The sequence below is a fragment of the Stegostoma tigrinum genome, chromosome 38 (assembly GCF_030684315.1).
Source record: "Stegostoma tigrinum isolate sSteTig4 chromosome 38, sSteTig4.hap1, whole genome shotgun sequence".
NCBI lineage: Eukaryota > Metazoa > Chordata > Chondrichthyes > Orectolobiformes > Stegostomatidae > Stegostoma > Stegostoma tigrinum.
In genome coordinates this window covers 3,552,087-3,576,106 of record NC_081391.1, presented here as the reverse complement: position 1 = coordinate 3,576,106, position 24,020 = coordinate 3,552,087, and the positions used below count along the sequence as shown (strand labels likewise).

At 42.7% G+C, this 24,020-nt stretch overlaps 1 protein-coding gene across 2 annotated transcripts in view; it reads right to left on the bottom strand.

The window, feature by feature from the left end:
• The window catches only part of LOC125447308 (myosin-9-like), a 149,237-nt gene extending 125,280 nt beyond the window's left edge, over positions 1-23,957 (bottom strand). For both annotated transcript variants that reach the window (XM_048521626.1, XM_048521627.1), the window contains exons 1-2: positions 23,786-23,957; positions 8,292-8,644 (exon numbers count right to left, since the gene is read on the bottom strand). In XM_048521626.1, coding sequence (XP_048377583.1) covers positions 8,292-8,624 — 333 coding nt within the window. In that variant the 5' untranslated portion in view covers positions 8,625-8,644; positions 23,786-23,957. The remainder of the gene's footprint in view (positions 1-8,291; positions 8,645-23,785) is intronic.
• Between the last annotated feature and the right edge of the window lie 63 nt (positions 23,958-24,020).

The window sequence follows — 24,020 nt, the reverse complement described above, 5'->3', positions numbered from 1 at the left end:
AAGTAAGGTTTAACCTAATGGAAAAAAAACTCAAACTAGGGCCAGATGACAAGGTGGTGTGGTTCAGTTACACAGAACATTACAGGTTGGGTGGGTAAGTGGTGGTGCTGTTAACAGAGGGTATTAAATAGTTTCCAGAACAATTAACAGGCCTGACAGTACGCAAATGCTCATGAAGCTAACTTCAGGCACTGCAGTTAAGGAGACAATTATCAGATGGGGCAGTCAATGCAGGACTAAGGGTAACAAAGTATCGAGCTGGATGAACACAGTAGGCCAAGCAGCATCTCAGGAGCACAAAAGCTGATGTTTCAGACGTCAGAGACCTTTCAGAGAGGGGGATGGGGAGAGGGAAATGGAATAAATAGGGAGAGAGGGGGAGGCGGACCGAAGATGGAGAGAAAAGACGATAGGTAGAGAGGAGAGCATAGGTGAGGAGATAAGGAGGGGATAGGTCAGTCTAGGGAAGACGGACAGGTCAAGGAGGCGGGATGAGGTGGTAGATAGGAAATGGAGCTGCGGCTTGAGGTGGGAGGAAGGGATGGGTGAGAGGAAGAACAGATTAAGGAAGCAGAGACAGGCTGGGCTGGTTTTGGAATGCAGTGGGGGGACGGGAAATTTTGAAGCTTGTGAAGTCCACATTGATGCCATTGGGCTGCAGGGTTCCCAAGCGGAATAGGAGTTGCTGTTCTTGCAACCTTAGGGTGGCATCATTGTGGCACTGCAGGAGGCCCATGATGGACACGTCGTCTGAGGAATGGGAGGGGGAGTGGAAATGGAAATGGTTCGCAACTGGGAGGTGCAGTTGTTTGTTGCGAACCGAGCGGAGGTGTTCTGCAAGCGGTCCCCAAGCCTCCGCTCAGTTTCCCCAATGTAGAGGAAGCCACATCAGGTACAATGGATACAATATACCACATTGGCAGATGTGCAGGTGAACATCTGCTCGATATGGAAGGTCATCTTGGGGCCTGGGATAGGGGTGAGGGAGGAGGTGTGGGGGCAAGTGTAGCACTTCCTGCGGTTGCAGGGGAAGGTGCCAGGTGAGATGGGGTTGGAGGAGAGCATGGAGCAGACAAGGGATTTGCGGAGAGAGTGGTCTCTCCGGAAGGCAGACAAGGGTGGGGATGGAAAAATAGCTTGGGTGTTGGAGTTGGAGTTGGATTGTAGATGGCAGAAGTGTCGGAGGATGATATGTTGTATCCGGAGGTTGGTGGGGTGGTATGTGAGAACAAGGGGGATCCTCTTAGGGCGGTTCTGGCAGGGGCAGAGTGTGAGGGATGTGTTGTGGGAAATGCGGGAGAAGTGGTCAAAGGCGTTCTCGACCACTGCAGCGGGAAAGTTGCGGTCCTTGAAGAACGTGGACATCTGGGATGTGCGGGAGTGGAATGCCTCATCCTGGGAGCAGATGCGGCGGAGGCGAAGGAATTGGGAAAAGGGGATGGAATTTTTTTCAGGAAGGCAGGTGGGAAGAAGTGTATTCTAGTTAGCTGTGGGAGTCAGTGGGCTTGAAATGGACATCAGTTTCTAGTTGGTTACCCGAGATGGAGACAGAGGGGTCCAGGAAGGTGAGGGATGTGTTGGAGATGGCCCAGGTGAACTTGAGGTTGGAGTGGAGGTGTTGGTGAAGTGGATGAACTGTTCAAGCTCCTCTGGGAAGCCGATACAGTCATCAAATGTAACAGAGGAAGAGGTGGGGTTTGGGGCCTGTGTAGGTGCAGAAGAGGGACCGTTCCACATAACCTACAAAGAGGCAGGCATAGCTTGGGCCCATGTGGGTGAGGACGAGTTCGGCTAGACGGATGAGGGGGTCGGTGGAGGGGGATTGGTCGGGCCTACGAAACAGGAAGAAGCGGATGGCCTTGAGGCCATCTGCATGAGGAATACAGGTGTATACGGACTGGACGTCCATGGTGAAAATGAGGTGTTGGGGGCCAGGGAATTGGAAGTCCTGGAGGAGGTGGAGGGCGTGGGTGGCGTCACAGACGTAGGTAGGGAGTTCCTGGACCAAAGGGCAGAAAATGGAGTCCAGATTGGTGGAGATGAGTTTGGTGGGGCAGGAACAGGTTGAGACAATGGGTCGACCGGAGAAGGCAGGTTTGTGGATTTTGGGAAGGAGATAGAAACAGGCCGTGCAGGGTTGGGGAACAATGAGGTTGGAGGCTGTGGGTGGGAGGTCCCCTGAGGTGATGAGGTCATGGATGGTGTTGGAGATGATGGTTTGGTGCTCAGGGGTGGGGTCATGTTCAGTGGGGCAGGAACAGGCTGAGGACTAAGGGTGTTATACACAAATGCATGCAGTATACAAGTCAATTTAAGTGAGGCCATAGCGCAGGCTGAAGTTGGCAGCAACTAAATTGTGGGTATGACAGACATGGCAGCAAGGGGACCAGTTATAGCAACCAAACATCCAAGGATATAGACCCTTTCAGTGGGGTACGCAGATGGGCATGCTGATGGGACTATGTATAGGCCTCAGGATGTGGGTAAGAAAATAAAATCAGGAGATAGAGGCATGTAAGAAAGGCACAATTACAAAAATTATGGGGCTTTAATATGTAGGTGGACTGAGAAAAATCAGGTTGGTAGTAAATCCTAAGAAACTGAATTTGTGCAATGTCTAAGATGGTTTTTTGAGCAGCTTGTGATAGAGCCCACTAAGAATTGTGGATTTGATGATGTGTAATCAGGCAAACTTGATTAGCTTACGGTGAAGGAATTCCTAGGGTGCAGTGACCATACTATGATAGAATTTACTGTGCAGTTTTCCCTTTGGGCAGCAGGGAGGAGCTGGAATCAAATGTGACAGTATTACAATTGAGTAAAAGGTAACTACCAAGACATGAGGGAGAAGCTAGCCAGAATTGATTGGAAGGAGAGCAAAGCAAGGAACTCAGCAGAGCAGCAATGGCATGGGTTTCTGACCATAATTCAGGAGGAACAAAAAATTCATCCCATGGATGAAGAGACATAAAAGGATGGACAAGACAGCCACAGCTACTGAAAATAATAAAGAGCGAGACAAACCAGGTTAAAATGACAAGCTTAAGAGTTTTATGCCTAATGTGCGGAGCATGTGCAATAAATGCAATGAACTAATCACACAAACAGGTGTAAACGGGTACGATATAATTGGGGATTATGGAGACAAGGCTGCAAGGTGACCAGGCACGGGAACTGAATGTCCCAGCGTATTCAGTATTTAGGAAGGATAGGCAAAAAGGAAAAGGTGGTGGAGTTGCATTGCTGGTTAAAGAGAAAATTAATACAACGGTGAGAAAGGATATCAGCTCTGAATGTGGAGGCTTTATGGGTAGAGTTGAGAAATACCAATGGGTAAAAAACATTAGTGGGTGTCATATACAGACCCCCCAACCAAACTGCAGCGGTGATGTTGGGAATAGCATTAAAGCAGAAGTTAGGAGTGCCTGTGATAAGGGAGTATCAGTGATCATGGCTGATTTTAACCAGCACATAAATTGGGCAAATCAAATTCGTCACAATGCCGTAAACAAAGAATTCCTGGAGTCTATACAAGATGGTTTTCCTGATCAATATGTGGAGGAACCAACTAGAGAGCAGGTCATCTTAGACTGAGTACGGTGTAACGAGAAGGGAATCAGTTCTAATTTAACTGTGCGAGACCCCTTTTGGGGATGAGCAACCGTAACATGACTTTTTTTAAAGTCAAGATGGGCAGTGAGGCGGTTGATTTGGAGACTGGGGTGTTGAATCTTAATAAAAAAGAAACTATGAAGATATGAGGTGTAAGTCAGTCTTGATAGATCGGGCAGAGTTACTTAAAGGGATGACAGTGAATCAGCAACGGCAAATGTTCAAGGAACACATGCACACGGTGGGGAACTGCAACAACTGTTTATTCCTGTCTGGCACAAAAACAAAGTGGGTAAGAGAGCCACTCCATGGCATTCAAAGGAAATTAGAGATAGCATCCAATCCAAGAAAGACGCATACAGATTGGCCAAGAAAAATAACATGTCTGAAGATTGACAGCCATTCAGAATTCAAAGAAGGACCAAGGAATTGACTAAGGGGAGGAAAATACAGTACAAAAATAAGCTTGCAGAGAAGATAAAGACTGATGCTAAGAGTTTCTATAGGTACGTGAAGAGAAAGGGATTGGTAAAGACAAATGTAGGTCCCCAACAGGTGTAAACATGGGAACGTATAATGGGGACGAAGAAATGGCCGAGCAACTAAATACATACTTTGGTTCTGTCTTAAAAGACACATATCAGATACCAGAAATGTTGGGGAATGCAAGATTTAGTGAGAGGGAAGAATTGAGGGAAATCAATACTAGTAGAGAAATGGTACGAGGAAAATTGACGGGATTGAAGGCAGATAAATCCCTCAGGGCCTGAATCTACATCCGGAGTATTTAAGGAAGTGGTTTTAGAAATAGTGGATGCACTGGCCGTCCCTGGAACAGTCCCTGCAGCTCCAGGAGTAGCTAATGTCACTCCAATCTTCAAAGAGAGAGGCCAAGAGAAAACAGGGGAATGATAGACCAGTAGTGGGGAAATTCGCAAATCCATTACTAGAGACTTTACAGCAGAGCATTTAGAAAGCAGTGGCAGGATCAGACAGAGTCAGCATGGACTTATGAAGGGGAAATCATGCTTGGCAAACCTGTTGGAATTCTATGAAGATGTAACTGGTTGAGTAGACAAAGGGAGCCAGTCAATGTGGCATATTTGGACTTTCAGAAAGTGTTTGACAAAGAACCGTATAAGAGATAATTATACAAGATTAAAGTCTAGAGGAATAGGGGAGGTGCATTGAGATGGATAAGAAACTGGTTGGCAGAGAGAAAACAAGGAGTCGGAATTAATGAAACATTTTCAAATCAGCAGGCAATAACGAGTGAGGTGCCACAAGGATCCATGCTGGGACTCCAGCTATATATATATATATGGATGAGGGAATAAAATATAACTTGTCCAAGTCTGCAGATGGTACCAAGTTGGGTGGGAGGGTGAACTGTGACAAGGATGCAGAGATCCTTCAGCATGATCTGGACAGGTTGGGCGAGTGGGCAAATCAATAGCAGATGCAGTATAATTTGGATAAGTGAGAGGTTATTCATTATGGAAGTGAAAACAAGGCAGTAGATTACTATCTGAATGACTATAAGTTGGGAGAGGGGAGGGTGCAGCAGGACCTAGGTGTCCTTGTGCACTGGGTCGCTGAAGTTAAACATGCATGTATGCGTAGCAGATGGTAAAGAAGGCAAATGCTATGCTGGCCTTCATTGCAAGAGATTGAGTACAGGAGCAGGCATGTGTTGTTGCACTCACAAAGGGCCTTGGTGAGGCCACACCTAGAATATTGTGTTTCTTTTCTGAGGAAGGATGCTCTTGCTCTCAAGGGAGTACAGCGAAGGTTTACCAGGCTGATTCTGGGGCTGGCAGGACTGATTTACGAGGAAGATTGACTAGGTTAGGATTGTTTTCACTGGAATTCACACAAATGGCCAGCGGCAGCGCGAGTGAGGTGGGGGGGGTGGTGGTGGAGAGAAATCTTGACAGACTTATAAAATTCTGTCCGGATTCTGTATCAATAAAACCCATCTCTCAAACTCAGTTTAAGATTAGCAGCCCTCATGTGATTCCAGAGCCACAGCAGTGCACTTGACTCAACTGACATCTGAAATGGCCTAGCAATCTGTAACAGTTACATCAATCTTTACAAAGTCTTCAGAAAAGACAACAGCAGAAAGAGCTTTGTCAACCCTGCCAAGTCCTCTGGGGGTAGTGCCAAAATTAGGGGAGCTGCCTCATTGACTAGTTAAGCATGGAAGTCACTCACAGAAATTATATCTTACAATGTCCCAACCACCAGTACCATCCCTGGTACGTCTTGCCCCCCCCACAGGGTGGCAGTAGAGTGGTATACATTCAGGGCAGAGTCGCCTTGGGGGCCTCTAGCATCTGTTTTCCATGTTTCTGTGTTAATCCCACCTGCCATCACTGTCTTGAATGTTATAACAAGGTGTAGAGCTGGATGAATACAGCAGGCCAAGCAGAGGAGCAGGAAGGCTGACATTTCAGGCCTGGACCCTTCTTCAGATTATGATGTATCATGTGCTTATCCAGGTACTTTAATATGAGGCGCAGCTGACTTCCAACAATCTGAGGTAGCAAATTCCAGATTGTCACCACCTCTGGATTAAAAAAAAAAGTTTTTGCTCACATCCCCTAAAACTTCCCACTCCACCTCTTGTGACTGACTCTTCAACTAAGGGGAGCAGATGCTCCTTATCCATACTGTCTACGTCCCTCATATCTGGTACATCTCAATCAGATCATTCCCATCTTTTCTTCTCCCACAAAAAGCCATCCAAGTCTATCCACCTTTCCTCATAATTTAAAGTCTTCCACGCAAAGCAGCATCCTGGCAAATCCCTACTGAAATAGGGTGAAATCCCTGGTTTCATAGCAATGGTAGTACAGGGGATATGCCACAAAAGGTTGCCAATTGTGCTGGAGTAGGACTCTGCTGCTGATAGCCCACAGACCTTGTGGATTCCCAATCTCTACAAAATCTTTCCCATTCAGCATGGTGATAACATCGCATAACAAAGTGAAAGAAATTCTCAATGTCAAAGCAGAACTTTGTCTGTACATAGACTCAACCGTGGTCACCCTTGCCATGAGAGTCATCTCCAGCAGGCCAACTGGTGAGGAAGAGGTGAAGTACATTCTTCCCTCTTGCTGGTTCCCTCACATTCTGCCAGCCTAGAAGTTTAGGACTGGTTAGTTGATCAGTGGAGCTTCTGTCAAGCAATTCTTGGTGACTAATACTGAAATTCCCCTCCCAAAACACATTCTGCACCCTTGCCAACTTCAGTACTTCCTCCAAGTCTTATTCCACATGGAGAAACAGTGATTCATTAGCTAAGGGAAAACAGTATATGGTAAGTCAGGAGGAGATTGCCTTGCCAATGTTTGATCTGATGTCATGAGACTTCATGTAGCCAGAAGGTCACTGAGGACTGCCAGGGCAACTCACTCCCAACTGTACAACACTCAGCTAGGCCTGTTCAGCCAGCAAGACAGGAACATATCCAGGAGTAGCAATTGTGGCATTTGGGATATTGCCTGTAAAGGTATGATCCTGTGAGTATGCCAATGTCAGTCTGCTGTTTGACTATTTTGACAGAACCAAGAATCAGTGTCAGGATAGGGAATCAGCCAGTCAGCCCTGAAATAAAGAAAGAAATTTCTTCAGTCAAGCAAGTTATCATTAGGATTCACTATACCAGTGCACAATGGATGCTTCATTGTCGAATGTATTCGGTGGTAAAAATCCAGAGATTTGAATTCAAAGGGAAGAAGGTAAAGGTATGGAAAATCAGCCAATGATCTTACTAAATGGGGAAAGAGACAACGAACCAAATGGCTTACAATTCCTTTGTTCTTACAGATTATGTAAGGTAGTGTTAGGAAGTGCTATTCCATCAGGGACAGGTGCTGGCGTGGCATTAATTTCAATGATTTAGAAATCCAGAAACCTAACATAATGCTAACGTCATGGGTACAAATCCCACAATAGCAACTGATGGAATTTAAATTCAGCTGATCAAGGTTTTTATTGGAAGTTAGTCTCAATCATGTTGACCATGACAATCATCATGGACTGCTTAAAAAAAGTCTTTTAAAGAAGAAAATCTGCTATCCTTACCTAGTTACCTTACTTACCTAATCCAGTCCACATGCTACTCCAGATTCATAATATAATGAACTTTATACCTGCTATTCAAAATGCTCTAAGATGTCACAGTTCAACCGCAATTAAGGAAGAGCAACAAGTGCTGGCTTTGCTAATCGTATCCAGATAAAGAAAAAACTGTCAGATACCCATTTTCAAGGTATCAGCTTTTGGGGAAAAAAAGTGTGGACTCGCTGCATTTTCTTATAACACAGGATAACATCCCTTACATCAAAATGATATAGTGCTGCAGAAGGTAGTTGAGTTAGAATGGAACTAGTGCAAATATTCACCATGCAGCTTCATCAAATATCTTCAAGGTTTGGAAAGAAATGTGCCCATGGTTTTTGTAAATTCAGCTAAGTCATCTTCCCCTTCCAAGGGGATCAAGTTAACCAAAATGGGCTCGATAGTGTATGTTTCACCAAGAAAACAAGACAAGCCTGACAGGCCATAAACCAGAAATATTAGGAATACAGATTGAAAATACATATTAGAATGGCAAAAGTTAATCAGTAAACAATGTCATAAAATTGAATAACTATTAAATAAATACTTACATAGATTAACCCTGAGTAATAACGTTCTTTCAAATTGTGCAGTACAGAAGCCTCATTCAGACAAGTCAGCTCTGCCATGTCTTCAACCTTGGAGAACTTGGGCGGGTTCATCTTCTGGATGTCATCCTTGTTGACTTTGACTTTTTTGCCATTTTCTACCAGCTCAACTAATGCCTCATCACCAGTTTCCTCCTTGAGGCTTGCAGCCTCAAATCCATGACGTTCTGACGGCACCCATACCAGTTTTTTTGCTGCCCAATCAGCTTGTGTCAATGGGTTATTGATGACATTTTTGTCCACGTAGAGATAACGCTCTGCATCTCGTTGGGTCATGATGACTAAGAATTGGCGTCCTGAAATTTTAAAAAACAATTAAGAAGTTACCACATGTTGGGAAAGCTGCACTTCTGGTGATGATTCTAACAATATCCTTGTCTTTCAGAATACAGCTCAACCAGGTCAATCTTTTTTCAATTCAACACACACCAACTTTAGCCACTGATTTCTTAGAAGGGAATTTTGATGTTTACAAAACGGGGGGGGGGGGCACAGATAGCATGAGAGGAATAAGCTCTTCATTTAGAGGGGTCAAGTACCAGGGGTATTAAGGGGGAGGAGATTTAGGGGGTAATTTTCTTTAAACCAGTAGGGTGGTGGGCATCTGGAACTCACTGCCTGAGAAGGATGGTCGGGGTCTAATGGACCAGACTAGCCTCGCCTCCCCAAAATATATAGAGATAGCCTAGACCCTAACTTTCAACTTTTTTGTTTGAAAGGCAAGCATATGGTAGTGTTCCAGATAAGATTTAACTGGTCCACAACTAATCTTTAATCAAAGCACACTATTCTTACTACTGTTAAAACAAAAAAGGCATAATTTTATTGAACAAGATTTAACAAGATAATGCATTATTGAACACTAATCAATTGTTCCAATGCAGACCACATCCTGGCAAGGGCAATTTAACGCTTGCTATTTGCACAGGTTCCTCTCTTCAGTTCAGCAGAAAGTAACGATCTGCCCTTTTGATTTTTAAGAGGAAGCCTCCTGTCTGTCTAAGACATCACCCAGCAGCCAATAAAACCAACTAACTGAAAACCGAAACAAAATCCTTTTGGTTGAGCAAGCTTGACGCTGACACTCCTGATTCTTCATTTTAAAAAACACACAGGAAGAACTCAAAACTGTTTACCAACTGCCTGTATGAAGGGATTCAGCATCACCGTGACAACACCCTTCCACAAGAGAACAAGACAGAACACATCTCTTAAAAAGGTACGGTATTGTCAGAGGTGGGAGCCATTACAACTGGGTGTCAGAAAGGATGACTGAACTGAGGTACTGTTTATATAACCACTCGCTCCAGGTGTTGAGATCAAGATCTGTTCCAGACGTTAAGGCCTTCCAGGAATATTGTTTGTCAAGGTTTTCATTGACAAACAGAGAAACCCGAGTAAATGCTTTGGAGGGTATATTGCTGAAAAGGGTGTCTGTCTATGGTGAAACGAAGACTCTGTACTGAGTATAGTGTCTGGCAGTTACAGGTTGCTGTCTGTTTGACAGCTTTGACCTTCTGCTGTCTGTAGCCAAAGCGCTCAGGAAACAGAGCTAAATGGCAGGACTTTATCACTGTCCTGCTCACCACTCCACCATTCTCTGCTTTGCCCTGCCACTCACTTCACCTCGACCTCTCCCATCCACTCAAGATACAAGTATGTTAGATCACATGGAATTCAGGGCGAGAGATAATGGGAACTGCAGATGCTGGAGAATTCCAAGATAATAAAATGTGAGGCTGGATGAACACAGCAGGCCAAGCAGCATCTCAGGAGCACAAAAGCTGACGTTTCGGGCCTAGACCCTTCATCAGAGAGGGGGATGGGGAGAGGGAACTGGAATAAATAGGGAGAGAGGGGGAGGCGGACCGAAGATGGAGAGTAAAGAAGATAGGTGGAGAGAGTATAGGTAGGGAGGGGATAGGTCAGTCCAGGGAAGACGGACAGGTCAAGGAGGTGGGATGAGGTTAGTAGGTAGCTGGGGGTACGGCTTGGGGTGGGAGGAAGGGATGGGTGAGAGGAAGAGCCGGTTAGGGAGGCAGAGACAGGTTGGACTGATTTTGGGATGCAGTGGGTGGGGGGGGGGAAAGAGCTGGGCTGGTTGTGTGGTGCAGTGGGGGGAGGGGACAAACTAGGCTGGTTAAGGGATGCAGTAGGGGAAGGGGAGATTTTGAAACTGGTGAAGTCCACATTGATACCATATGGCTGCAGGGTTCCCAGGCGGAATATGAGTTGCTGTTCCTGCAACCTTCGGGTGGCATCATTGTGGCGGTGCAGGAGGCCCATGATGGACATGTCATCTAGAGAATGGGAGGGGGAGTGGAAATGGTTTGCAACTGGGAGGTGCAGTCATCCGCCTAGCTGAACTCGTCCTCACACTCAACAACTTCTCTTTTGACTCTTCCCACTTCCTACAGACTAAGGGGGTGGCCATGGGCACCCGCATGGGCCCCAGCTATGCCTGCCTCTTTGTAGGTTACGTGGAACAGTCCCTCTTCCGCACCTACACAGGCCCCAAACCCCACCTCTTCCTCCGGTACATTGATGACTGTATCGGCGCCGCCTCTTGCTCCCCAGAGGAGCTCGAACAGTTCATCCACTTCACCAACACCTTCCACCCCAACCTTCAGTTCACCTGGGCCATCTCCAGCACATCCCTCACCTTCCTGGACCTCTCAGTCTCCATCTCCGGCAACCAGCTTGTAACTCATGTCCATTTCAAGCCCACCGACTCCCACAGCTACCTAGAATACACCTCCTCCCACCCACCCTCCTGCAAAAATTCCATCCCCTATTCCCAATTCCTCTGCCTCCGCCGCATCTGCTCCCACGATAAGACATTCCACTCCCGCACATCCCAGAAGTCCAAGTTCTTTAAGGACAGCAACATTCCCCCCCACAGTGATCGAGAACGCCCTTGACCGCGTCTCCCGTATTTCCCGCAACACATCCCTCACACCCCGCCCCCGCCACAACCGCCCTAAGAGGATCCCCCTCGTTCTCACACACCACCCCACCAACCTCCGGATACAACGCATCATCCTCCGACACTTCCGCCATTTACAATCCGACCCCACCACCCAAGACATTTTTCCATCCCCTCCCCTGTCTGCTTTCCGGAGAGACCACTCTCTCCGTGACTCCCTTGTTCGCTCCACACTGCCCTCCAACCCCACCACACCCGGCACCTTCCCCTGCAACCGCAGGAAATGCTACACTTGTCCCCACACCTCCTCCCTCACCCCTATCCCAGGCCCCAAGATGACATTCCACATTAAGCAGAGGTTCACCTGCACATCTGCCAATGTGGTATACTGCATCCACTGTACCCGGTGCGGCTTCCTCTACATTGGGGAAACCAAGCGGAGGCTTGGGGACCGCTTTGCAGAACACCTCCGCTCAGTTCGCAACAAACAACTGCACCTCCCAGTTGCAAACCATTTCCACTCCCCCTCCCATTCTCTAGATGACATGTCCATCATGGGCCTCCTGCACTGCCACAATGATGCCACCCGAAGGTTGCAGGAACAGCAACTCATATTCCGCCTGGGAACCCTGCAGCCATATGGTATCAATGTGGACTTCACCAGTTTCAAAATCTCCCCTTCCCCTACTGCATCCCTTAACCAGCCTAGTTTGTCCCCTCCCCCCACTGCACCACACAACCAGCCCAGCTCTTCCCCCCCCACCCACTGCATCCCAAAATCAGTCCAACCTGTCTCTGCCTCCCTAACCGGCTCTTCCTCTCACCCATCCCTTCCTCCCACCCCAAGCCGTACCCCCAGCTACCTACTAACCTCATCCCACCTCCTTGACCTGTCCGTCTTCCCTGGACTGACCTATCCCCTCCCTACCTATACTCTCTCCACCTATCTTCTTTACTCTCCATCTTCGGTCCGCCTCCCCCTCTCTCCCTATTTATTCCAGTTCCCTCTCCCCATCCCCCTCTCTGATGAAGGGTCTAGGCCCGAAACGTCAGCTTTTGTGCTCCTGAGATCTGCTTGGCCTGCTGTGTTCATCCAGCCTCACATTTTATTATCTTGGAATTCAGGGCGAGTTTGCCAATTAGATATAAAATTGGCTTGATAGTAGGAGATAGATGATGGTGAAAGGCTGCTTTCCAGATTGGAGGACTATGACCAGTAGTGTTTCACAGGGATCAGCACTGGGTCCACTTTTGTGTCATTTATATAAACGACTTATGAGAATGTAGGAGACCTGGTTAGTAAGTTTGCAGATGACAGCAAAATTGGCAGTATAGTGGACACTGAAGGTAGTCATCGGAAATTACAAAGAGACCTTGATCAATTGGGTCAATGGGCTGAGAAATGGCAGATGGAGTTTAATTTGGATAACTAGGAGGTATTGCACTTCGGTGAAACAAATGAGGTCAGGATTTATACAATTAATGGTAGGGCCCTGGGTAGTATTGTAGAATACAGACACACAATTCTTTGAAAGCTGCATCACAGGCAGACAGGGTGGCTAAGGCAGCATTTACCACACTTACCTTCACTGCTCAGACCCTTTAGTATTGGAGTTGGGATGTCATGTTGAAAGTTGTACAAGATGTTGATGAGTCCTCTTCTGGAGTATGCGTGCAGTTCTAGATAATTGTTTTTAAATTGGAGAGGGTTCAAATAAGATTTACCAGATATTGCCAAGGATGGAGGGTTTGAGTGATTAAAAAATGCACTAGAACTTTTTTAGCTGGAGCCTAGGAGGTTGAAAGGTGACCTCACAGAGCTTTATGAAGTCATGAGGGGCATAGATAAGGTGAATAGCAAAAGTCTTTTCCCTAGAGTGTGTGAATTCAAAACTAGGGGCATATTTTTAAGATAAGAGAAGAACATTTTAGTAATAGACACGAGGGGCTTGTTTTTTAAAAAAAGACAACAATAGTTAGCATGTGGAACGATCAGCCAGAAAAGTGCTGAATGCTGGTAGGTTACAACATTTAAAAGTCACATGGATAAGTACATGAATAGGAAAGATCTGGAGGGAGATGGGCCAAATGCAGGCAAGTGGAACTATTTTAGTTTGGGAACATGGTCAGTGTGCACTTGTTGAATCAAACGGTGTGTTTCCAGACTGTATGGGTCTATTTAACAATATTTAGATGAACACTTGAAACATCATAGCAGTCAAGTTAGAGGAAAGGGAATTACAGTAGACTGGTACCGGACAACCAGTGCAGCCTTGAAGTATCCAAGGGCCTCTTCTTGTGTCTGGTATCCCTCTCCCCACCACTGAAAACTGCTTTAATACCATGCATGCTTTCCTGCATTTGTGGCATAATATCACCTGTACATACTATTACGTGCCTGACACCATGCATTTCCCAATGGGCATGCACAGTTATCAGTGACAGTAAATGCTACCATTTCTCAGCCTGGACATGTACTGGTAAAAGTGAAGGCCAGATCATGTTGGGGTGACAGTTTCCTTCCCTAAAAGAATATTAGTGAACCACACGAGTTTTTCCCTTTCTTTTTCCTCCCCTGAAGAAGGGTCCCGACCCGAAATGTCAAGCTTTGCTGCTCAGCCCACTGTGTTCATCCAGCTTCACACCATGTTATCTCAGATTCTCCAGCATCAGCAATTCCTACTATCTCTGTATGAAGTTACATCTGAAGTCTGATTTCTGAAGTCTTATTTGACAATCAATCTTCTTTCACAAAATTTATTTCACAAAATCTATAATTCATTTATTATCCAATGGCGTCTAAACGGATCTCCAGCCTCTAATCAAAGTTTAAAAGTTAACTCAAAAAAAAATGACAACTTTCCCCTTTCATTAATTCACATTTGCTTCAACGTTCCTCTCCCTTTACTGTTGGGTCCTTGCCGAGGAATGATTTCAAACCTATCACAGACGTTTTACCTAACAGAAATAAGGCAGCCTCCACATATACAATTCAAATGTAAGGACACACAGCTACGTCTGATCATTTTCCTTGTAACCCACATATGCATACACTGAAAGTTACACCAATGCAAACAATGTTCCGAATTACATTAAATTTTCTCACTTATAATCTGGGAATGATTTAGAAGAATTGTTTCACTCTTACTGTCAGAGTTAAGTCAACATAAATGTAGACAAAAATCAAGCAGCTGCGTTGTTTACAATTTGTTTACTGACATAACTGACTTAAAATGACACAGTTGAAGCAAATAAGGATATTTTAAGTCACTCATCCACGTTGAATCAGTTTAGCTGGTTCTCAAACTGCTTAAAGACAAAGTACAGATTTAAAAAGGTAATGCATGCACTTCTAGCGGACAGTGGAGGACAGAAACAACTAATTCATGTGGGATGAACCAACGGCAAAAATCAATCTTAAAGATCACTTCGAAAGAGCAAGACAAACACAAATGCTTGAAAGGGAACACAACAGCATGTACTAGTATCTAGCCAGTGAGTACCAGATTAGGTTTGCCAGTCGCCACCAAGCACAAAATATTGAAATTTTTTTGCTCCCTAATATTATGAAAACAGCTGCATAAAAAGTAGATCCTGAGGGAATTAAGTTACTTATTGGAAATATAATCTGGATTCTTGTTTGAAATTAGAGCTCTTTAATTCATAAACCATAATTGTGAAAATTCTCTGTATTAATTAACCATTACTTCAAGTACAAGTTAGGTGGTTTTCAAAGTTTCATCACAGCCTAGGAAAACTGAAGTATTTGCAGTCTAGCTATGCAATAGTTAATATGATTCATCAATAACTTTGAGATATCATACAAACCACATTTCACCTTGACCTGGATTACACAGGTACTATCATTCAGAAATAGCAAAATAAATCAAGAGGGGGGGATGTTGGGCTGGGTCTACCTTTCTTGAAAAGAAATTTTAAACTTGAATGCTTATAAAATGTTTTATAAGCATTTGAAGTTACAACAGTGGAAACGAGATAGCAAGCTATTTCTTCAGGGCAACAGTTCTTAGATGCACTGTACTGCTTTAATCACTCAACAGAATTGTGGACATCTCTGGCAAGGCTAGCATTTACAATCCTCCGCTACTAGCACTGAAGATAGTGGCAAGCTTGTCAAGCTATTGCAGCCTGTGTGATCAAAGTATTTCCACAAGGTTATTATTAGTGAACTCTGAACCCAGTGTATGGTAAAGGAACAGTGACATTTTCAATACAGGATGACACATATGGCTCAAAAAGGTAAAACGCAGGTAGTGATCCTGGGTGCACGGTGTTTATCCCCTTCTAGGCAGTCCAGGTTGCTAGTCTTAGTGGTGCTGCCAAAGTCTTGGTTACAATGACCCCTTTTTTCAGGTGGTGTACACTATAGTCATGTTGCAGCAGTATTAAAGTGAATTAACCTTAAATGGTGGTAGTGGGGTGCCAGACAAATGAGCTGCTTCATCCTAAACAAAGTCAAGCTTCATGCTGTTGGGAATACACTTATCCAAAGGAAGCGTATTCTATCACTCCCTTGACTGCAAGTGACAAATACAGTTTGCTGATTCTGGAGGTGAATCACTCAACATAGCAGAACTACCTGTAGGCTATAACATGTTTCATTAACACAAATTGGCTATAACACAACTGATGAATACAGGGCACTGAATAACTCAAACCTTCTGCTGCACAAGTATAGCAATTTCCCTATAGCACAAGGTCACACAAGAACTCAACAATCACGTTACAGGAAAACTACCTGACACTGAAGAGCTGAGCAAGATGGGTACTCAATAGTTGATAATGCCATTGAATATCATGGAAGGGAGGGGGGGGCAATTTCTTGATGGAGATGATAATCTCAAACAGTGAGGGCAACTTCCATATTTGCACTCATCCTGGCCGAGATGAAATTCCACATAACCTGGGATATGAATCTGCAAACTTCCTGAACAAATTTGCTAAGTTATGCTTAGTTTGCCAAACCTCAAAAAGGTGAGGGTGCCATACAATGTTCTTGTTAAATTGGAAAGCAGAAACAAAAATCAGCAATTCTCCCACTCAGATGCCACTGCTAAAAATTATGCATTTTACATGCAATTTCCACACTCACTTCAGGTTTTTACATCAAATGTAATTTGAACCAGATACGGAAGCTAATGCTGAGGAATTGTAACCAAAATATAAAATTAGACTTGTTTGAACAAAAATGGTTTAACTTTTCAAATTGTTTTCATTTTTTTGTTACAAAGCAAAATTCCCCAGAGGTTGATTCAGGCCACATATACAAAACAACAGTTTATATATTTCTATGTAACAATCCAAAGTTTGGTAATCATTTCCTGCTCAATTATTCTAATAACACCATAAGACACAGGAGCACAAGTAGGCCATTCAGTCCATTGGGCCTTCATCATTCAAAGGGAAGCTTTCCTTCCCAAAACCAAAGGAAAATCTGAACATAATTTCAAAGCCATATCTGCACAATAACTGAAAATTTTTCAAAGAAAAGGCATCTCAAATTCTTTCCAATCCTTCTCTATCCCAAAGATCAGCCAGGCTTAAAAGCACCAGGCACGAACCACTTGGAATTCTTCTGCTTTCTTTTAACTTCTATTTCAGAAATACATTGCCAAATCTGGCCTTATGCCATTAATAAACAAGTTAGCTACAAGAATCATGTAGCAAGGCAAAATGTACCATGAGTTGGTAAACAAAGTGCTGCCCAATTGCTGCTGTTCCATCATTAGCTCCAAACAAACAGCACCTTGTACTTAACCAGTATGACTTTCATGAAGGTGTTGTTAAACCACACATGATTTAGTCATTAACAGTTCAAGTGGCCTTTTAACACAATCATTAAGTTACTGCCAGTTAACTCTCTTGTCCATAAAACAAACAATTTATAGGTTGGAGATTCACACAGATGATCCCTGGAATGGTAGGCCTAACATACAATGAACAGCTGAGGATCCTGGGATTGTATTCATTAAGTTTAGAAGGTTGAGGGGAGATCTAATAGAAACTTACAAGATAATGCATGACTTAGAAAGGATGGACACTAGGAAGTTGTTTCCGTTAGGCAGGGAAACTACGTCCCGCAGGCACAGCCTTAGAATTAGAAGGGGTCAATTTAGAATGGAAATGAGGAGACGTTTCTTCAGCCAGAGAGTGGTGGGCCCGTGGAGGCCGGGACATTAGATGTCTTCAAGGCAGAGATTGATAAATTTTTGATCTCAAGGAAATAAGGGCTATGGGTGAGTGTGGATAAGTGGAGCTGAAATGCCCAGCCATGATTAAATGGTGGAGTGGACTCGATGGGCCGAATAGCCTTACTTCCACTCCTGTGTCTTTATGGTCTTATGGATTCCCATTCCTTTAGATTGGAACCATTTTAAGATTTTAAAATGGTAAATTTTATCTTTTGTCTGTTATCCCAATGTATCCAATTTGATACTAATTCAGTCACTTCACTCATGTCCTTCCTCCTCTTGAGTGTTCTGACCTCATTGGTTAAAGATGTACTTTTTTGCAATTTTCCTTTGTTATATTAATCAATGTCCCAGGTTATTTTACCCTTACTATGTGACTATCAGCATGCAGCTTCACAAAAATTAAAAATATAAGTGGGCATTCTAAAGCAGAAAAGTTGTCACATTGCAAAACATTGAAAAGAAGCAACCTCTATTCCGATAACACAAACATTAAGTTTTAAAAATTTGCCAATCATGTATGAATTCCAAAGTTACAATACTAACATATGGAGTAGTTTCAGGTTATCCCTTCAGACATCATTAACATTATTTGCATTTTTTCCTACATCATTTCTCTCCAATCCAAAAAGCAGATAAAGAATTAGATAGAACAATTGTAAACACCTCACATTGAAAAATGACAGTAAATGTGCCTGGGAGAATCTTACAAATGCATCTTCATGCATTTAATCTACACTTTGCTGACCCAAGAAGGTAGCCTCTAGTACTCAAGGGAACAGTATGTGGTGCAGACTATAATAAAGATTCCGCAAGATGGAGGCCATTCAGCCTACAGGCTATTCCGCCATTCAATGGGTTCTTGACTCATCTCATAGCACTCAACTTTATTTTCTAGCCTCTTCCCACAAGCCCTAGATTCCTTTGATTAAGAATCTCAGGCTCAAGGATTACCTACTATATGGCTGTAGAGGCAGAATGGAATTCCAGAGTCAGAAAATCCTCATTTGGGTTATATTCGCGCAATCTCGTCTTGAGATTCACTCTTCTGGTTCCAGATCCTCCCACAAGAACATTCTTTGCACATCTACATCGTCAAGTCCTCTAAGAATCTTGAATGTTTCCAAAAAAGAAAAAGAAAAATCACCTCTCATTCTTCTAAGCTCCGATCAGTACAGGCCTAACCTCACCTCACCTCAAGAAAATCTCATATCCTGGAACAACCTAGTGAACTGCCTTCAATTCCAGTGCAGTTTTTCTCAGATTGTCTCCATGTTGTGACAAACCAAAAAGCATCCCTGTTCCTGTATTTGTAACAGTAAAAATTTAAGTACTCAATGACACTCAAAATTGATCCCAAACATTCCTAAATCAGTCTATTGGAGAGAGGCTGAAAAAGCAGAGCAGACAGCAGAGGTGCTCGAAAGTCAATGTTTCAGGATGTCCTGATGAAGGGTTTCAACCCAAAACGTTGACTTTCCTGCTCCTGATCCTGTCTGACCTACTGCGCTTTTTCAGCCTCACACGTATAGAATCTGGCATTCATCATCTGCTATCTTTGCTGTCTCCATTCCTAATTAGACTTTGATACGAGGTTTATAGCTGAAAAATTGAACAAATCATTAACTATACAGTAGTTTTAGCAGAGCAAAGTTAAACCACAAGGTCATCTTATTAATGTCTGATTTTCACTAGCTGCTGGAACTGAAAGCTTGAGTTTGCTGCTGCTAAAGTCAAGTCTTAGACAGACAGGCTTCTTTTAAAAGAAAATCAAGAGGGCAGACTGTCTCTTCCAGTTTTTTTTCTCTACTGGACTGGAAAGGGACAGTACATGAGAATAATAACTGCACTGAAGTGCCTTTGCCGAGGTTGTGTGGTAATACCATGCTAGTTAACTTGGAACAGATTGAGATTCGTTGTTAAATATTACTCCACTGAAATAGGTAAAATAATGTAAGCTATGCCAATTCTTTTGTTGTATTTAACTTGTTGTAAGAAAAAATGTAGTGGAGGACCAATCAAATATAACTGGTACACAGCTCCTTACACTTGCCTTTTAAGGATAAACTAAAAGTGGTTGGGTCGAGGCTAGCGCCAAAATATTTTGGGGGTTGTGATCCGGTCCATAACACCATTGTCTTATTTAGTCTCAGCACCACTTTTTTTTAAATATTCCAGTCTCTTTGAAACAAAAAGGGCCATTTGCCTTATGTAGCTCCTGCTGAACCTGCAAGCAATTTTTATGGTCTACCCACAACTCTCAAATCCTTTGTGCTCTAACTTCCTGCAGTTTTTCCTCTTTTTAAATAATATTCAGTTCCATTCTTCGTGCTAAAGCACACAGTTTTTGTTTCCACATTATATTCTGCCTGGCTTTTGCCCACTCACTTATTTGTCGGTATCCCCCAGGCCATCATCCACACCACCTGTCTTCCCACCTATTTTTGACAAACATAAATATAGTACATTCACCTTTCTCATCCGAGTCATTAATATTTTACAAATAACTGCAGTGCCAGCACAGATCCCTATGGCAATTACAGGCTGCCATCCTGAAAGTGCCCATTTTATGCCAAGTCCATCTCCTAATACTTAGCCAATCTTCAACACCATGGGCTCTTAACTGGCCCAACAAAACACCAGCTGGAAATTCTAACATATCAGATTTGACTGTATATAGATAAGTAAGAATGGATAGTGAAGAATGAGGAAGTGAGAATCCTCAATGATTTGATGAAAGCTCTCAGACCTAAAACAGTAACTCTGATCCTTTCAAAGATGTCCAGGGTATTGACAGCATGTTTCCATTTCATTTCCGTTATCCAACGTAGTGACCATAATTATATTTACTGTCATGACGTAGAAAATAAGCAGACCACGTTTGCTACCCATCCCTAGTTGCCCTGATGTCCTCAGAGTGGAGGGCCTTTTTTTTGTAGGCATGATGCAGGCAACTGCTTTTGGTTAGAGCATTTCAGGCCCAGTGTCAAGGGTGAAACAGTACCACATTTACTAAAGATGGTGACTGATTTGGAGCTGATGACATTTCAAAGATATAATTGCTAGAGAACCAGCAAAACTCCTCTGTCCAGCTGTGTTGAGCATCCTCAGTATTTTTGCTGTTACATATTTCATCACATTCATAAACTTCTGTCTTACACCGAAGTATCCTTGTGACCACTCATTTGTGCATACGTCTACCTACATTTGTATAATGTCACTCATCTAGTCAAGTTTCAGCTAATTATGAAAACTTCATAAAAGAACTTAATGATGATACCACTAGAACACCAAATGCAAACAGAAGCGTTCATTTTCCCTTTTATCTTTTTGCACACTCCCTTCATTTTAAACGGCTTTCTGCAATTCAGTTCTTGGGCATGGACATTATTTAAAATATCTTAAGTTATCAAGAATGGTACACTGAAATTTTGGCAGAATACAGTACCCAATACAGACCAATATCATTAAAATTCTTTCCAACTTTTTAAAAAGTACTTCACATTTTTTGTTCTTCTGCTCCCTATGTAAAAGCTTTTCCAGAAAGAAACAAAGCAAGACAGTGCAAAGGAAACATGAAACATCCATCATGAACAAGTCAGAACACCACTCTACATTCTTAAGCACGCCACCACACCTTGATGCCCTAGAAACTTGGAAATCATGCAAGACAAAAAGGAGTTTGGACTACTTATACCTTGATCGTATACAGACATATTGTCACCTATACCTTTAGCTTTTACCTTCAAGGTATGCAGGTTTGATTTTTATAAATTACCAATTCTATTTTATGAAATATATTATATTATTGTTCCATTTGACTACCAAATTCCTTTTCCAAGTGTGAACATTCAGAAAAGATGATAATTTCTGCAGAAGTTAGTCCTGTACAAAAACATTATATTTAAATAGCTTAGAAATTTCAAATGGAGTATTTAGATTACTTTTTTCCAAATGATTTCATAAAGCTAAAGGAAGATAACAGAGTTAAAACTTCAATAATTACAAAATGTCCAAATGCCAAAACTACAAGATTTCAGTACCTTCTGAAATGCCATAGAAATGTCAAAAGTCCTTTGCCACATTTGAAAGTGACACGGTCTTTTTACTGCAGTAAATTATGGCTCAATTTATTAATTACTTATTCTCAAATAGGAAGCAGGGCAACCTCCCCATTGACAATATTGAGATTTCAGACAACATTTTGAAAGATACACTAACTTAAATGGACTAAATCTTATAAATCATGTAGATAAATAGTTTATTTGGGACTTTTAATATAATGAAGCATTTCAAGGTGCTGCACAGGAACAATACATACAAACTTAAACATCAAGCCACACAAGACATTAAAACAGACAAGAGGATGGTTTTAATAAAGCACCTCAAATAAATAAGACGAGGTTGGATGGGAGGAAGAAAAGGTACAGAAGAACTGCAGCTGAATGAGGGAATTCCACAGCTTAGGGCTCAGGCAGCCAAAGGCTATCAATTATACAGGGATGAAAAAATGGGGACACACAAGCCGCCAGAATTTGAAGAGTGCAAAAATCTGAAGCCTGTAGTGCTAGAGATCAGAGGTTGAAGGGAAAGAGATGGACTCAAAATTAAAGATGATAATTTTAAAATCAAAACATTGCAAAACCAGAAGTCAAATAGTTCAAACAGTGACAGGTGAGCAAAAGTTAAGCATAGAACATGAGCAACAGAAGTTTGGGTGAATGTAAATTTTATAGAAGAAAAGCTTGATCAATGTCACATTACTGGAAACAAAAGCATGAGGAAAGTGATCCTCAGCATTTCACTGCTGCATTATTCATAGTATCAGAAGAAAAACAACAGTATGCATTTTGGAAATATTCAAGCTTGTTTTGACATTCTTAACCTCTGTAAAAATGCATCCTTCACTAGTAGGCAGTATAAGCTACCAGGCATTTTGAAGCAATAACATTTTCAAATTCCAGAAAAGTTATAGTCAGCTAACGGGAAGGCTTTTGTAAGTTATCAGCACACTTCTCCATGAGTCATTCTTGACTTACATTACAGTTTTACACTTCGAACTGGGTGGGGCTTTAGTTCATGCAGAAGCCCTAAGGATTTGCAGAAGGTAAAGAGCTATCATATGGCAAAGCAGTTTAATGACCTCATTTGCAGTACTTTCAGGTAAATAAGCTGTACACCATCTAAACTTCTTCCTTTTAAACCATCATCTCCAAATTTGGGGAATATGTAATTTATCCAATTAACAATTTTTTTAAACAAAAATCTAACCATTTTAAAAGGAAGTATTCAAAGGTTATATTCTAGGTGCATAAGGGTGTTTTACTTAAACACAAATTATATAACCCACGTTTTCAAAGTTTCCTTATGCATTTAATTTTGGAAATGAATTGTTAGATATTATAACAGTAACATTTCACACCATAGTTTTTACTTGTCAGAAACAAGAAAGTCAATTACTGTCCTTAGGGTGCTGACAATTTTAATGATAATGGGATGGGCACTTGGGGAAAAGATTGAATTCTCCTCTCTTCAAAATTCAAAGTTTTATTTTAACTTCATAAAAGCAGCTTTTCATTACTGTCCTGGAACAGAACATAACTATGCAAGCTAAATGATACCAAAAATATTTTATATAGGACAATTGCGTACATAAGAGTGGATTATTCTGCTCTATATTAAATCAATGAAATGCCTCTCGCCAGCATTCCACGTCCCAGAGACGTAATCATTTTAACTGCTATCTTACCAACTAATTATTTTAGACTGAGAGAAAAATCACATTTGATTTTTTTTAAGAGGAGGCAGGGAGTTCATACAACCGAAGAAGCGGAAGCCAAGCCCATTTTTATAGTGGCTGGAACGCGAAAGGCGGTTTCCATGTTACCTGTCCCCTGATTAGCACGAGTTTGAAAATTACAAAAATGCATTAACAATCCAGCTCACACTAACTCCAAAAAACTCAATTCTTTTGCAGATTAAGGTAGTTTTTAAATTCGTCAGTAGAGTTAGTCGATAGAGCAAAGCTATCCTCTGAACTTTTTTTTTAAAAAGGAAAAAGTATTTAAATTTGATAGGAACGAAATTGCCCGTGGCGAGACAGCAGTGTGGAGCTGGAGGAACACAGCAGGCCAGGCAACATCAGAGGTGCAGGAAAGTTGACGTCTTGGGTCGGGAGCCTCTTGCCTGCGGCGAGCGCGCCGGCCCAACCCGGTGTCTGACTCTCTTCCTGGTTTCTCTCCCTTTTCCGCCTTAATAAATCGACCAAAAACAAGGTGCTTTTTCAAACTGTCGCTTACCTCCGAGATTCAAGTTTTTTTTCGAACGCTGTCGCCTTCCTGAATTATAATCTATAGAAATAGATGGACTTTGCTTATCGCTTTTTAATCCAAAATTTTAAAAATGCTGTCCGTCCGTCACGATTCACTGCTTCGCTCGAGCTCTCGAACTGCAGCTCGCGCACCAACCGTTTGGGCAGATCCCACCCGTGACGTAAACTTCCACCCCTGACCAATAGACGGGCGCCGTGCTAGT